We start from the raw sequence: 17,858 nt of genomic DNA, 5'->3' as shown, positions 1-17,858 counted from the left end.
CATTGTCGGGTGTTTGGTCATGGGGCTGAGTCTTTCCTGTTCAGAATAAGGTGGAAAAAGCCGATTTCCGAGTATAGAAAGAAACAATTTAGGGGTCAGCCTCTTTCAAAGCCGATTTCTAGCAACCCACCACCGAATTCAGACAAGAATAGATAAAAACATGATGGTCCCAAGTACTTCTAATGTCAATGTTTCAACCAGTAATTCATATTATGTTTTAGATTCAAGTGGGGTTGGGTCAAAGGATCATAATAATGAAAATTTAGATGTGCCAGGAGGCTTGAAAAAGGTTGATGTTGTTGAAGATTGTGATGAGGTAGATATTCCAACCGAAACATCAAACGTTATGTAGAAGTATAGGGTTGTTTATGACAATACTAGTTTTACAGGGTAGCTTATGTAAATATATTAGTTAGGCGGTTAAAATATATTTTGAATATAAAATGTACAGATCGATAGATAGAAAGTAGTTTTAGATTCATTGTTACATAATTTTGTATAATTTCTCTCTGATAATACAATATCAAATTCTCTCAATTCCTTTATTCTTCATGGTATCAGAGCACAATGATGATCTGAAACCTTATTTTCCGATCAATTTTCCGATCACCTCTTCGATTACATATTTCTCGATCAATTTTTGATCCGTTCTGTTATTTCCTGAAAATTAGGTCAAATTTTTTGATCAAAGTACTCTTCAATCAGAAGTTTATTCCGTAAAATTAGGGTTTCAAGTTTTGTATTGCATTCATGACAATTACTTCTTCAACTTCCGCTCAAACTCCGATTGGATCTAATCAGGTCAATGATCCATTGAGTTTAACTAACTCGGATCATCCTGGAATGGTTCTTACTAATACTCCTTTTAATGGAGGAAATTTTTTTGGATGGAGCCGTAATATAAAAATGGCTTTAGGTGCTAAACTCAAATTAGGGTTTATTGATGGCACGTGTGTGAAACCTATTGATAATGTTGTTGATTCACAACGCTGGGTTCGATGTGACTATATGGTTATTTGCTGAATCTTGAACTCTATGGTTCCTGAATTATCTGATGCATTCATGTACACTGAATCTGCTAAAGATTTTTGGAAAGTGTTGAACGAAAGGTATGGACAGAGTAATGGACCTCTTATCTTTCAATTGGAAAGAGAATTGAGCAAAGTTTCACAAGGTAACCTTTCTGTTGCTTCCTATTTCAATAAATTGAAAAGATGTTGGGATAAACTAAGCAATCTGAATGGCATCCCTTCTTGTACTTGTGGAAAGATGGCTGAATGTACTTGTGATTTGATTAAGAAATTTCTTGCAATGGATAGCCGATCTAAGTTGATGCAATTCTTGATGAAACTCAATGATGATTATGAATCTGTTAGGAGTCAGATCTTGTCCACATATCCTTTACCCTCTGTTAACAAAGCTTATTATATTGTTCAACAAGTGGAAAAACAAAGACAAGTGCTTTCTTTGTCAATAACAATCCTAAAGGACATTTTGGAGGAAAAAAGGATTTCAAGTTTGGAAAATTTGAGCAGAAAGGGGATAATAAACATGTTTGCACTTATTGTAAACAGGAAGGTTATTTGTATGAGCAATCTTTTGAAAGACTGGGCTATCTAGATTGGTATAAAGGTAGAAAGCCATTAAAAAGGGTTCTAGAATTGCTGCTCAGGTTGTGTCTGAAGAAATGATTGAGGAGTCTCCTTTTGGGGTTATGAATGATCAAGAACAGATTGGTATGAATAAACAAGGTCTTGATCAACAATTAGTTGTTGCTGTTTGTCAAGAGGTTATGAAGATGTTCAATGGCAAGAATCCTATGGTTGAAAATGGCTCTTCTCATCATGTCTATTCCAACCAAGCCAGTACCTCTAATGCAGGTATATTTTCTTTTTTTGGTGCTTATCATGTATCATCCCCTGATCCAGTTGCATTTGCAATGATGTGTCATCCTCTAATAGATATTAAAAATGATTGGATATCAGATTCAGGAGCAACTGATCATATGTCACCAAATCTATCTCTGTTTCACTCTATTCAAGTCCTAAAAGCCTATCTTAGTTAAATTACCTGATGGCTCATATAAGAAGGTGACTATTATTGGTCAAGTTACTTTAACTCCTTTCATTACTCTAACCAATGTTTTTTTATATTCCTAAATTCCAAGTCAATCGGCTATCTGTTGGTACTTTAGTCCATACAAATAAATTGGTTGCACAATTTTATCTTGATGATTGTGTATTCCAAGACCCTATTACTAAGCAAGTTGTGGCACTTGGAAAAGGGTCCAACCGTTTGTACATCTGCAAACCTACACCAAGCATGGATGTTTTTACTTCTTCAGTATCTGCCTTTCATGAGGCTTATTCTAATTCTGTTGTTACTCCTTTTGTTCCTTTGAATAAAGAATCTTGTAGTAATTTTGTTATGCCTAAACCTTCTGTTACACTGGACATACTTCATGCCAGACTTGGGCATACTTCTTTGTCTAAAATGGCACATTTTCCAGATTGTAAAAACTTGGATGCTTCACATTTTCATTGTGATAGTTGTATGGTTTCTAAAGCTCATAGATTGCATTAGATGTCATGCAAACCTTCCTATTAAATTTTGGGGAGAATGTATTCTTGCTGCCACTTATCTCATCAATAAAATGCCTGTCCAATCTCTGAAATGGAAAACACCTTATGAAATTTTACATGACAAAGCTCCTGTTTATGATCATCTCAGAATTATTGGCTATTTGTGTTATGCCAATGTGCCCAAACATCTTAAAGATAAATTTGCTAATAGAGCTTGGAGATGTATTTTAATTGGATATCCTTCCTCTAATAAAGGATATAAACTGTACAATTTGGAATCTCATGAAGTCTTTTCAAGTAGATATTGTTTTTAAGGAAGATATTTTTCCTTATAAAGATTCTTCCTGTTTCTCTCATGCTGTGCCAAAACATTCCGAATTTTCTTCATTTCATACTGATGATGATCCTTGTGATAGTCATTTTCCATTTTCACCTCCTATTTCACAATCTCAGTCTAATCCTGAATCCAATTCTGATAATAATATTCCAAATTTTGATTCTGTTTCTATTGTTGATTCTGTTTCACACTCATCTAATCCTGCCAATAATCTTAGAAGATCTTCTAGGAATACCACTCAACCTATTTGGCTTAAGGATTTTGTTACTAGCACTTCTAAGGCTGCAAGCAATTTTGCTTCTTCATCTAAAGTTGCATATCCTTTGTTTACACCTGAAAATGTCAATTCTATTCCTAAGACATATTTGTCTTTCTTGACAAATCTTTTTGCCATTTCTGAACCATCTTCATATCTAGAAGCTTCTAAGCACCCACAATGGGTTGCAGCCATGGAGACTGAGCTTAATGCTCTTGAACAAAACCAAACTTGGGATCTTACACTCTTACCACCTGGACATAAAGCTATCACCTCTAAATGGGTATATAAGGTAAAATATAAAGCCAATGGTGAGGTAGAACGATTTAAAGCCAGACTGGTGGTCAGAGGATTTGTTCAGCAAGAAGAGATTGATTATAAACACACGTTCTCCCCTGTGGCTAAAGTTAGCCACTGTTAGAGTCATTGTTGCTTTAGCCACTGCAAAGCAATGGCCTTTACATCAATTAGACATTAATAATGCCTTTTTACATGGATATATTGATGAAGACATTTAGATGTCACCTCCTGAAGGTTATCTAAAGGCAAAACAAGGAGAGGTTTGTAAGCTTAAAAGAGATATGGACTCAAGCAGGCTTCAAGGCAATGGAATCAAGAATTTACAAAAAAAATTTGTCTTTGGGTTTTACACAATCCAAACATGATTACTCTCTGTATGTTAGATCTGACAATGGAAAATTCTTGATTGCCCTGGTATATGTTGAGGATGTGTTGTTAACTGGCAATAATGAAGAAGATATTGTCTCTGTTAAAGCTGCTTTGGATGCAAAATTTACCATTAAGGATTTAGGCCCCGCAACATATTTTCTTGGTATTGAGATATGCAGAACTGCCAATGGGACTTATTTGAATCAAAGAAAATACATTCTGGGTTTACTCAAAGAGTCTGGCCTCACTGCAGCCAAGCCTGCAGATACACTATTTCCTTCAGATATCAAATTGAGTTTGACTTCAGGAAAACTCTTAGCTTCTGCAAAAAGTTATAGAAGGCTTGTTAGACGACTTCTTTATCTAACTATGACACGTCCAGATATTTCTTATCCTGTTCAACATCTTAGTCAATTTGTATCTAATCCTACTGATGAACATATGCAAGCAGCAAGACACCTTCTTCGATATTTGAAAGGAACAATTTGTGAAGGTTTATTTTACCTTGTGCAACAAAGCTTACAATTAACATGGTTTTCTGATGCTGACTGGGCCTCTTGTGTTATGACTCGTCGATCTCTTACTGGTTATTGTATCTTTTTGGGACATTCTCTTATCTCTTGGAAAACAAAGAAACAACCAACAGTTTCGAGGTCTTCTACTGAAGCTGAGTATCGAAGTATGGCGGCTACCACATGTGAATTACTCTGGTTGAGCTACCTTTTGACAGATTTACATGTTCCTGTCAAGCTTCCAATTACTCTTTTCTGTGATAACAAATCTGCGCAATTGATAGCTGCTAATCCTTGTTTTCATGAACGAACCAAGCACTTGGCCATTGATGTTCACTTCACTCGAGACAAGATAGAAGAAGGATTTTTACAAACTGCACATATTCCTTCCAAACTTCAATTAGCTGAACTCATGACTAAGCCTTTAACTCATGAGCAACATTCCATTTTAAGTTCCAAACTGGGTCTTTCCGCGCCTCCAGTTTGAGGGGAGGGGATGTAGAGGTATAGGGTTGTTTATGACAATACTAGTTTTACAGGGTAGCTTATGTAAATATATTAGTTAGGCGGTTAAAATATATTTTGAATATAAAATGTATAGATCGATAGATAGAAAGTAGTTTTAGATTCATCTTTACATAATTTTGTATAATTTCTCTCTGGTAATACAATATCAAATTCTCTCAATTCCTTTAGTCTTCACGTTATCAATCTAATGCGGGGGCAAACACTCCTGGTGAAGAGTTTCTTGATGTATAACATTGCCTCATGGAATATACGGGAATTAACCAAACCCTTATTCGACATGTTATTAGTGAAACTAAAATTGTTGTTTGTGCCATACGAAAAGACATGGATATCATATTATCCGTATTACTACTACATTATTTGAATACCATAAACTCTAACTTAGTTCGCACATCATCTTTATATATAATAAATTGACAATAACCAATCCAATTGCTCAATTTCATCAAATCGAACATTGATGATGTCATAACTAATATCAATTAAAAAAAATTAATAAAAGTTGCAAAAAAGTTGTCGATGCAATTCTAATACAACATTGAAAAGGATATATCTAACATATACTTATCATTATTTGACTATTAGATAAACATATACTTCTAACAATTATTAAATAAGCAGAACATATTGCACCTCGATTTACCAATTTTGATGTTCACTTTTATAGTTATTTACATTGTTTAAAAATGTTTACAAATCTTAAATCTTTAGGGATATATTTTACACATTTAACCTAATTTAAAAATAATTAATAGTTTATTATATAATGTAAGTTAAGATATTGTTTTTCTATAAGAGTTTGTATGAAATAGACTTTGATACACCATCTAGTTTTAATATGATTTAGCATTCAGTATTAACATTTGAATATCTTAAATTTTTTAAGTATATTTTTACATTTAACGTATAAGTGTTTTTTTTCTATATACTAATTCTTATATTGATAATGTTGTAAAACTCGTATATTTGACACACGTCTAAAATCTAGTTATACAACTAATTACTATCGCATTGTGAAGTGATATCAAAAGACTGTTTAGTTACTGAATTATGCGGACTTGTGTAACATCCCAAAATTCAAAAGCTTATTATTTATATATAGTTTATTATTATTATTATTATTATTATTATTATTATTATTATTATTTCATAAATAATTATTATTATTTCAAGAAGAAACCAATATTTATTTATATGTGTGATGAGAATTTGGTTAGTGATTGAATTGGGATGATTTTTAGTATAATAATACTATACTACTGATGTTAAAATCACATTGAAAACAACCCCTGGTATGTATATTAAGTTAAAGGTTATCAAATGGAAGTGCCATGAACTTGTTTGAGTTGATTTAGAAGTGTTTTTGTGCAAATTTGGAATTAGATCAGCAACTTCAATGGAAAATGTGTTATTTTAAAATGCTTATATCTTTCAATCCGTAGGAGTCGTGTAACCTGTCGTTTGAAAGGTATGCGAGTCAACTTTCATATGAAATTGGTCTCAGGTCCTAGTTCAACTTTTATGTAAGTTAAATTTGCGAAAACTTACAGATGGTCAAATCTGGTTTTGCAGTGAAAATCAGAATCTGTTTTTGACTTTGTAATGTGTAAAACTCCTCTATAAAAGATAAATCACTTGTTGAGTTCTGAAAAGAAAATGTAGGTTTATGTGTCTTGTTGAAGTGGCTACTGGAATGGGGTAAAAATGTGGAGTAGAACTCGAGTTATGCTTGTTTGAAGTCAGCCTTGTCAAATATGAAAATAGTGATTTTGTTATTAAAGTGGATTTGACCTTATCATAAGGATATAAGAGATTCATGTTTTGTAAATTAAACTAAGAGCAATATGAGATTGTAAAAGATGGTTTTGGTATTGAAATGCTAATGATTATGGCTAGGTAGCCTAGTATGTGATTGATGATCTTATATGTACTTGTGATTATTGCTAGGTTGAAAGCTTGTGTATTGTGTTCATGCGGTCGTCTTAATTGTTGATTTGTGGTCGCGAAGGAGGTGAGTATTCTTGCATACTTTTATATATGTGTTGGGTCGATTACCATATGATGGTGGATTCTGTGTGTGGTAACCGATTTGGCGTTAAGCCCAACTTGGGGCATTGTATTATGAGGCCTAAGAACCTCTTGAGATATGATGTATAAGACCTAAGAACCTCTTGTGAATGGGGCCTAAGAATCCCGAGATTATTGATATTGATTGTGTTGATATAGCTTATATGGATCCATGTAATGCGTTAAAGTACAAAGGTGAGCATGTAGATATGGTACGACGGTACCATAGGCTACATGTAATAGTCCTTTGTGCGTTGTCCTCCTTCGTGTGTATAAATGTATGCAAGATTATTCACTAAGTTTTGCTTAACTTTTAGTTGTTTACCCTTTTTATAGGTTGTCCCGGCTGTGGAAACAAGATTTAGTGCTTTGAAGATTATTGAAGTTGAAATACAAACTTGGAGTATTTGGCTAATTACGGAAAAATGGTATTGATGCTAGAATCCGTAATGACCCTCCTGATCTTGGCTCATGATACGTCATTTTGGTAAAGTTATTGTTATGTAAACTATTAAATTGAAGGAGTTTTTGATATTTATAATGAGTCAATTTGTAATAGTAATGTAGAAATTATGGTTAAATGTATTTTGAAAACTTATCATCCGTAACAGGTATCTGATGTCGATTTTACGAGAAGGTCATGCCGAAATTTCTAACTTTTGTACTTTGTCTTTTACAAAGAGTTTTGGTGAATGTATTTGTCGAGATTTATAATTGAATACGTTCTTTATTTAAAAAAAAATTCTTAAAAAATGGTCGAGTCGAGTTTGGTCATTTCAACGTGTAATTACTGCATGACTAATTACCAAAATATCAAAGATAATATAAGCATTGGTTAGGTTCATTTCACAACTATTCACATATGGACATATGTAATTGTAACTATAACTTGATAGTTCATATGTGAACGAATATGTTCCCATATACCGTGCACATACGAACATCAAGTTATAATATAGAAGTTCTTATGGTTCTTCTAATTTAAAAGGTTCTCCCATGAACCTTTTCAATTTATAACAATACTTTCTTTATTTACACGTTTATTCATAATTGTGTTTTTGATCTTATAAATAACACTTAAAATCTGCCATAATCCCAAACTGAAGCATTATGAGTAGTGTGATCATTGGTGTTTTTAGGCGGTGCGTGCAAAAGGTGATGTTCCTCGAGGAGGCGCGGCTGTGGGAACATCACCTTTATCTGAAACATCACAATAACCGCGTAATAAATCACCTTCTTCGGACCAATAACATCGACATGGTTACAAGAGCGAGAGTTAGAACGATTGGGGAAGAAGGACTAGTCATGATTTGCACCTGTGACAAGTTTTGTGGTTTGAGTTGGTACGAGAGTTGGTTTTATAGGAGATGGATGGGGGAGGGGTTACGTTTAGTTTAATTGGGAGGCCAATGGTCAAATAAAACGAAACTTAAATGATACTGTATTTATTACGCTATGATTGAAACCCCATATTTTTATGGAATGAACTAATCTTAATACCATACGGATGCTTAATTATATATTTCATGACTAATAGTGGCGACAACAGTGTGGTGGTGGCGGCGATTGTTGGTAGTGGAGGCGGCAGAGAGTGGTTTAGATAATTGATGTAAAAGTTAATATAGATATTTTGGATAAATGATTGATATTGTAATTTAATCATTAATGGTAATTTAGATAATTCTCCATAACTTTTATAGAGAGGGTTGCTTTATTTATTAGATAGTATAAAAGTATAGATTAGGTGTATAGGTGTCACACCCCACCTTAGGTAGAATTGTAGGATATGACGAAAAGATATAGCATAGCCTATGGAATTTATAATAGAGTCATACTAAATGAAATCCAAACAAATTTTTTTCCCACAAGCGGGATAAGTCTAGGCAATACGCATCAGATAGAAAAAGATGTAGAAAATAGCAAATAGAGTTCAATGTTTAAATGCAAACTAGGAGTCCATGAAGGATCTCTTTATTAGTCTTCCTAAAGTCCATATGCTCACTCTCCTTAAGTATTGTTATTACCTGATAATGAATGCTCGGAAATGTCAACATATTGTTGGTGAGTTCGTAGGTTTAAAGTAATACAAATGAATTTGCTGTGCATAATATATGAAGTTTGGAAAATAGTGTAAATATAAACATGTAGCTTGTATGCAAACCAGATACTGATCAATGCCATCATAGTTATCCAACAACAGAACCCCATCACTCCTGCCAACAACTCAATCCCACATTGCCTACCAACAATTATCAGCTGGAGTATAAAGTTGGTAAATAGTTATCAAATAGTCCTCAATAGATATCGACAGACATCTATTGCATCATAGAAATCAACACAAGCAAGCTAGCATACACATTTCATAATTACACGTATTTGTCCAATAAAACAAACTAGTTTTGGCACAACTAGTAAAAAAATAAAAAGTGTTTTGAGCATCATTTTTCCCCAAAGAAATAATATAAAAAGGGGCCACGAAACTCACTTCAATCAGCAAGCAATTGTGCAAAGTCCAAAAGATCACTAGAATCTACACGACATATACATGTACAAGTTACAATTATGGGCATGATCAATAATCGTCCATTGTAACCCGCATTTGATGATATACATATATGGCTACTTTCAAAATATTCACAACTGATTTGTCATGTATTATTAAGTTACAAGTCACATAACTTAATATAGTGTATTTGTTTTAATGATATACCATTGATTTCTACAAGTTCATATTCATTGAAATTTTTGGTGACTTTATCTATTTTTTATTAGGATGAAACGAACAATTCAAGCTTTCAAATATTAACCACTGTAACCTTAGAGTTTTATATACTTACATGAATTTTTTCTTAATTTATTTAGCACGTTAACTATTTTTTAAAATTATATAATTACAGACTAGTCAAAAGTTCACTATTCACGCACAGAAATGTTTTATAAAAGTTAAGGACCTTCAAAGCTTCAAAAAAATCCAAATTTTTTACTATAAACTCTTAACATCTTAAAAATGTTTCTGAAAAAAAAATAAACTTCCTGTTCATAAAATCGACCAAGATATGACTATTTGAAGTCAACTCAAATCTGTTCGGAAAACTCAGCTTTGCGCAGTTTTGTTATAAAATCTGTCTGATAACCTTAAGCTTCATATTTTGACACGAAACCAATTCCACCAGCAAGTACACTTCCTGAACTTAATTTTAGACACCAAAAACGTGACTTAGCCATCTTCCATGACCAAGATATGACCTTTCAAATCTGACTAACTGAATCTGTCCAGTTTCTAAAATAATTTTATCTCACTGTTTTAAAGACTATTATAACTAAATATTTATCTAGACTTTCAAATCTTTCCAACACTCATTTATATCTGTTATTATGATGTACATTTCTCAATAATTAGATTTCTTATATTATATAGATTGCTACACCACAAATAATACGTAAAAAAAAAATCTTTTATTAGTTCTCGTAAATTTTGCCATAATATATATTCATCAAATAGTCTACTTATAATAAAACATCCACAATATATAGATATATTGATATATATGAAAAGAAGAGATAAGTAATTTACCCCAAGATTGATGATCACTCTTTAGATACCTTAAAAATATAAAATATAAACTTATAAGTATTTTAACCATGGATTTTTTTTATACAATAAGATCTTTTGAGAATACAATGAAATTGTATATTATCTTACCAAAAATTCAAGAATCCTTGAGATGAATGTATTGGCAATTGTATGATGAAAAAAAATAAATTGGTTTTTGTGATGATGCTCCCTTTTGTTCGACGACAGGATAAGCTTACAAGGAGAAATTGTGTTTTAGAGTTTTTGATGACTAATAATAATGCTTATATCCCATGTAGGTGTTTGACTTTGATTATAATTAGGACTACTTATTAATCAAGACTTCTAATTGGAATTTTATTATCATTATTAATCAAGACTTCTAATTGAGATTTTGATTCCCTCCATCCGTAAATCACTAGCTAGTGATTAGGAGAATTTTTTTTTTGTTGTTGGATCATAAATTATTTGCTTTCCATCGGTCCATTATATATGTTAAATTATTTAGTTATTAGTAGTTTTTGCTTGGTTTGTAATTAACGTTTAATTTCATATTATACCAATACTATTATTATTACTACTACATATATCTATACAATATACTTTGTTAATTACATATTTTACCTCGCACTAAATAGTTTATAGAAATTTGTAAATGTCTAGAAATGAATATAACGTATAATTATATGTCTAGAATCAACAGAAATAATTATAACCGTCTAAATTTAGGAAAATAGAGTGACTAAATGTAACAATCGTCTTAGAAATGTTCTAATTAAGTTCTTGAAATGTACTTTCGCCACTAGAATGGCCAGACAGTTCAATTTGATTAAGTTCTTGACGTGCTTTAGACCTCAATTATGTGCTTATATGAAGGTCAATTTGATCTTAAATCTTTATTGATATGACGAGTTCATAATTATGTGCAATGAAATATTAAAGTTCGGTTCATAAACGTTCATGTTCATTAAAGTTCTAGTTTAATGTATATAAAGAAAAGGAAGAGAACTCTAGAGGGAGTTCATTTATTATGGTAATATATATAAAGAAAAGGAAGAGAACTCTAGAGGGAGAAACAAACATACTCCATCTTCTTCTTCCTTCTTCTTTCTCACTCTAGAAACACATAGTGCAACCACATTTTCACACACTAAATTCATCCTTTGATTTTGTGTTGTTAAACCACAATCATTTGTACTTTTAGCATCCTTGTGATAATCAAAACATATTTCCGGAATCAAATCTCAGGTAACAACAACAATTTATGAGTTTTTGATCAAATTAAAAGTGAACTTTTTCAAGTTTATGTTCTTGATGATTTGGTCCAATTTTGATATGAAATCGTGTTAATGATTAATGGATTTGTGTCTAAATGTGTTTAATAACATTTGTGTGAACAAATTTGGGTCATAACATGCTTTAATCTACAAAACCAAATTTTGAAAGTGAAGGAAAAACTTGTTCTTGATGTGCCACACCTTGTTCGTGTAATAGATGGTCTTGAAATCGTTAAAAGTATTAATGGTTAATGTTATTGTGCGTATATGTACAAGTTCTATGTTCTAACATGTCCCGGAATCGATCTAGATCTTTGTGCAATGTTCTTACTCTTGATCAGCCGTGTTTGGCACTTGGGACGATCCTGGAGGGGCGATCTTGAGCCCAAGATCATCCTAGCCAACCCTCATTGTTCATGGTTCTTGTTCGTTCGATCTTGTGTGGTGTTGTGATGTTGTTGGTACGTTTAATGGGTAACTAATCCTTTGGATTGGTTTGGCTCAAACACATGTTCTTGTCCTTGGAATGGGACGATCTTGCCTTAGTCCTAGGACGATCTTGAGTTGACCATTAGGACGATCTTGCCTCCTGTCCTCTAGGACGATCTTAATGATTGTCTCCTTAAGACGATCTTGAGTTCATAAATACTAGAAATGATCTTGCACTTGATGTACACCTGAGACGATCTTGTACTAGACTAAATGAGACGATCTTGTGCCTGGAACCCTTGGGACCATCTTGACTGACCTTGGGACGATCTTGGCTAGCAATGGGACGATCTTGAAGGGAAGCTAGGACGATCCTGCATCCAAAACCCTAAAACGACTTTGTACACTTACAAAACAACACGTACTTGTTCTTTATCATACCACACTTGATCCTTAACCACCAAATCAGTTCATAACATCATTATCATTTGATTAAGCACATCAAAGGCTACATACTAACACCAAAGCTAGCTCATAAGTCGATCTAAGGCAACGTACAAAACTTGCAGATCTTGCAGATCTAAGGCAAAGTACATATGTTCAACTTGCAGATCTTGATATAGTTCTTATTATTACAATGTGCATTGGTTCGACGTACAAAACTTATGATCTTGTTCTTATTATACATATATACGTATACGTATATCATAAAGTACATTATGTGAATCTCACCAACTACTTTTGTAGTTGACCTTTTGAACTTACATGCTTTTCAGGCTAGGTTCATAGTTCTTTAGCATAGGAGTCTTCCTTTCTAAGCCCATCCTTTTGGCGATTATTCGAGCGTACAAGTTCAGGAGCTATGAAGACCTTCCTTGCTACATCAGTTCAAGTTCTGTTCTTAAAAAACAATTGTTCTGTCTTCCAGATATCGACTATTCTAAGTTCATTTATGTTCTGTAATAACGATCGTACTTCTGTTCTTTAATTATACTAATGGTTGTGTTGGAACTTGTACTGTGTGCAATTGTGCTTATCTGTGCATCTCGTGTATTCTGCTTTAGCGGGGTGTTATAATTGGTATCAGTGCCATGTTATAGTGAACACCGAGCTTTTTCCTAAGGGAAACTCGAGCTATAACTTGAATCCACACTGAGGTGATCCTTTTATGATCAGTTTGAGTAGTAGGTACTCTTATCCTAACTAGATGTAACCTGATCAACTACATCTAATTACGATAAAAGCACCTAAGACCTCAAGGTGTGTCATTGAAGGTGTCATCCATTTCTTAGAGCTCAATTAAGAACTTCGTGCAATCTCGTTCTTGATCATATCAGTTCTAGTTCATGTTCTAGTTCATTCGTTCTCTTATAGTTCATCCGTTCATGTAAGACATACGTGCTAGTGCTTCGTTTATAGGCCTTAGAGCTTATACGACTATAGGTCCTTATCGTACGACCGACGACTGTTCTTGTTCATGTACTGTGCTAATGACGATCATCTATTAACGTACTACGTGCTTGGAGCTATAGACTTGTTCGAAACGTAATCGAGTTCATATTTTCGTCTTATCAGGAGATATAAGGAAGGATGCCGGCTAAACGTGGGAGAAAAGCTAAGGTTGCACCCACTGTTGAACCCGCTGAACCTGAAGCAAGTGCTAATGCTACTGTCAACTTCACTCTAGAAGATGTAGCGAACCTCATCACAGACCGCATGAATGCGATGATGCCGAACCTTGCTACTCAAGTTGCTTAGGTGCTAGAAATTCCCCTGACTGAAGGTACTATAGTTACACAGAGCAAGAAAACTCAAGAAGGGCTAGAACAGAATCAAGAGGCGAACAGTGATTCTGAAGGTGCTAGTCAGATCAACACCCAAGTTGCTACTGAGGGCAGAGTTACCCGAAGTAGGGGTTGTTTGTTCAAGACCTTTACTCAGTGCAAACCCCAGTGTACACAGGGAAGAAAGGTGCTGCCGAACTGTTGATGTGGTTTGAGAACATGGAAGAAGCCCTGTACCACACTGAAACTACTGAAGATAAGATGGTGGAGCATGCGACCAGCCAGTTTGACGGAGCTGCTAGGTCTTGGTGGACTGGCATCGTCACTATTGTTGGCAGGAAGACCGCTTATGCTCACTCTTGGGAAGAACTTCAAAAGATGATGAGAGCTGAGTTCTGCACCAAAGATGCTTTGTAAGAGTTAGAACAAGAGTTTTGGGATTTGAAGATGGAAGGATTAGAGATTGGGAAGTATATTCTGAGATTCAATGAGCTTGCTAGACTTGTACCACACTTGGCTTCTACTGAGGAAAAGAAGATCGATCGTTTCATTTGGGGTTTGATTCCTGAGATCCGCTATGACCTCACCAGCAAAGGCCCCAAGACCCTGTCAAGAGCCACTGTACTGGCTAAGACCCTAACCAAAGATATCATCGGATCTGGAGGATTGGCTGAGAATGTTGACAAGGGGAAGAGAAAGGCTGAAGAGGTGGTTGAGAAGAAAGTTGAGCCCCCAAGTAAGAAGGGGAAGATCTTGAAGAACTATGTTGTGACCGCAGTGCCTAGACCGACTAGATACTCTGGAGCTTATCCAAAGTGTAACCGTTGTAACCTTCATCACACAGGTGCTTGTCCTGTCTGCTATAAGTGCCAAGGTGTTGGGCACATGGCAAAGTACTGTAATGTTGTCTCAGCGAACTTGATCAGAACCAACCCACCGCTAGTGAACAGAAATCCACCTATGAGAAATGTAAGACCTCCACTACCACCTGTTGTTCCAGTTCAAAGAAATCAGAACCAGTTCCAGAACGCCAAAGTTCAGCGTGTTGCTTATCCACGCGGGCCCAGAAACCAGAACCAGAACCATCAGCAACAGCAAAACCAACAAGGCCCTGCTAACGCCCGTGTTTTTGCTCTGAACGCTGAGGAAGCTCGTCAGAACCCTCAGGTTGTGATAGGTACTTTTCTTCTGAACGATCATTATGCTTCCGTACTATTTGACTCCGGTGCTGAACGTAGCTTTGTTGCATTAGACTTTAAAGCTAAGACTGACATGAAAACTGGCAAACTAAATGATAAGTATGTGGTAGAGTACGCAAATGGCCATAAGTACGGCACTAATGAAATTGCTCTAGACTGTCCTTTGATCTTAGTAGACAAGAACTTTACCATTGACCTAATCCCTGTCGAGATTAGTAGTTTTGACGTTATCGTGGGAATGGATTGGCTATCCAAACACCACGCGACTATTTGTTGTCACGAGAAATCAGTTCATATACCGCTTCAGAACAGTGAGATTTTGATCGTACAAGGCAATAAGTCCACGAACAAACTTAAAATCGTTGCAGCCATGAAGTTCCGTAAGTACTTAGATAAGAAAGATCATCTTGTGTACCTAGCTCATGTCATTGATAAAAGTGCTAAAGAACTAAAAGTTCAAGACATCCCCATTGTTCGGGACTTCCCAGATGCCTTTCCTGACGACTTACCAGGCATTCCACCTGTTAGACAAGTCGAGTTCAATATTGATCTTGTTCCCGGTGCAGCACCAGTCGCTAAAGCACCGTATCGTTTAGCTCCTCCTGAAATGCAAGAACTGTCCAATCAATTACAAGAACTTTTGAGAAAAGGCTTTATTCGTCCTAGTTCATCCCCTTGGGGAGCACCGATCTTGTTCGTTAAAAAGAAAGATGGTTCCATGAGAATGTGCATAGACTATCGTGAACTGAACAAACTAACCATTAAGAACCGGTATCCTCTACCTCGCAGGGACGATCTGTTTGATCAATTGCAAGGTGCCTCATACTTTTCTAAGATCGATCTACGTTTGGGTTATCACCAGATTCGTGTTCAAGATGGTGACGTCCCAAAGACAGCTTTTCGTACTCGTTATGGTCATTACGAATTTCTCGTTATGCCATTTGGTCTAACTAATGCTCCAGCAATCTTTATGGACTTAATGAATTGTGTCTGTCGTCCGTTCTTAGACAAATTTGTGATCGTGTTCATTGACGACATACTCGTGTACTCTCAGAACAAGACTGATCATGAGCAACATTTACGTTCTATTCTTCAACTTCTTACAGAAGAAGAGTTGTACGCTAAGTTCTCTAAGTGCGAGTTCTGGCTTCGCCAAGTACAGTTCCTCGGCCACGTCATAAATGATCAAGGCATTCATGTCGACCCGGCCAAGATTGAAGCCATTAAGAAGTAGGAGGCTCCGAAAGCTCATACTGAAGTTCGTAGTTTTCTTGGATTAGCTGGTTATTACCGTCGTTTTATCGAGAACTTTTCTAAGATCACGCTACCCTTGACTCAATTGACTCAAAAGACCAAAGACTTTATATGGGGTGAACAACAAGAGCGAGCGTTCCAAACCCTGAAAGACAAACTGTGTGAAGCACCTATTCTAGCTTTACCAGAAGGCAACGAAGACTTTGTCGTGTACTGTGACACTTCACATCAAGGTCTAGGCTGTGTACTGATGCAAAGAGGCAAAGTGATCGCCTACGCATCCAAACAACTCAAAGTGCATGAAAAGAACTATACCACCCACGACCTAGAACTTGGAGCAGTTGTGTTCGCTTTAAAGATTTGGAGGCACTACCTGTACAGAACTAAATGTACTATCTTTACCGACCATAAGAGCTTGCAGCACGTGTACAACCAAAAAGAACTGAACATGAGACAAAGGCGTTGGGTGGAGTTACTCAGTGATTATGAATGTGAAATCAAGTACCATCCCGGGAAGGCGAATGTAGTAGCTGATGCTTTGAGCAGAAAAGAACGAGTGAAAATCTTATCCATTAAGGAGGCAGATCGTACGGACTTAAGACAACTTGTGATCTAAGGCCAAGAGTTCGGCTTGAGATCAAAAGACAACATAAAGGCAAAGCGGTTAGGCCCAATCGCTCATGAGCTTGAAATTGATGATGAGGGAGTCAGAAAGTTCAAGAACCGAGTTTGGATCCCTGCAGTCAATGGTGTTCGAGAGATCATCATGCAGGAAGCTCATAGTTCAAGGTACTCGATTCATCCGGGTGCAGAAAAAATGTACAAGAACTTGAAACTAGACTACTGGTGGCTTGGGATGAAGAGAGAAATCTTTGAGTATGTTAGCAGGGGTCTGACATGTTCTAAAGTGGATTTCATTATGAAACTGCCTCCTACAAAGAACAATCATAACTCTATTTGGGTTATCGTAGACAGACTTACTAAATCAGCTCGTTTCCTTCCTATTCGTGATGACTACTCTCTGGAGAGACTTGCTGAGATCTATATAGACGATATTGTGACCAAGTACGGTGTCCCTTTATCGATTGTGTCCGATCGAGATCCACGCTTCACATCCGACTTTTGGCAGTCACTTCAAGAAGCATTAGGTACTAGACTTAACTTGAGCACCGCTTATCACCCACAGACGGACGGGCAAAGCGAACTTACAATTCAGACTTTGGAGGACATGCTCCGTTCTTGTGCATTAGAGTTCAGAGGAAGTTGGGAAAAACATCTTCCGTTGATCGAGTTCTCGTACAATAACAACTACCACACTAGTATACAGTGTGCACCGTTCGAGGCCTTATATGGTCGTAAGTGTAGATCACCACTTTCCTGGCTTGACGCC

The 17,858-nt window shown here is 35.7% G+C and overlaps 2 protein-coding genes across 2 annotated transcripts; both read left to right on the top strand.

The window, feature by feature from the left end:
* Positions 1 to 1,035: 1,035 nt before the first annotated feature.
* On the top strand, positions 1,036 to 2,583 carry LOC122604294. Its single transcript, XM_043777181.1, has 3 exons — positions 1,036 to 1,578; positions 1,637 to 1,880; positions 2,249 to 2,583. The coding sequence occupies exons 1-3, from the start codon at positions 1,036 to 1,038 to the stop codon at positions 2,581 to 2,583; spliced, it is 1,122 nt and encodes a 373-aa protein (XP_043633116.1).
* A 1,198-nt stretch (positions 2,584 to 3,781) lies between these two features.
* LOC122604293 (uncharacterized mitochondrial protein AtMg00810-like) lies at positions 3,782 to 4,843 on the top strand. Its single transcript, XM_043777179.1, has one exon. The coding sequence runs from the start codon at positions 3,782 to 3,784 to the stop codon at positions 4,841 to 4,843; it is 1,062 nt and encodes a 353-aa protein (XP_043633114.1).
* Positions 4,844 to 17,858: the final 13,015 nt, after the last annotated feature.

Source organism: Erigeron canadensis, chromosome 6 (assembly GCF_010389155.1).
Source record: "Erigeron canadensis isolate Cc75 chromosome 6, C_canadensis_v1, whole genome shotgun sequence".
NCBI classification, from domain to species: Eukaryota; Viridiplantae; Streptophyta; class Magnoliopsida; order Asterales; family Asteraceae; genus Erigeron; species Erigeron canadensis.
Note: the sequence above shows the minus strand (reverse complement) of the source record. Positions and strands in the feature narration are given on the sequence as shown.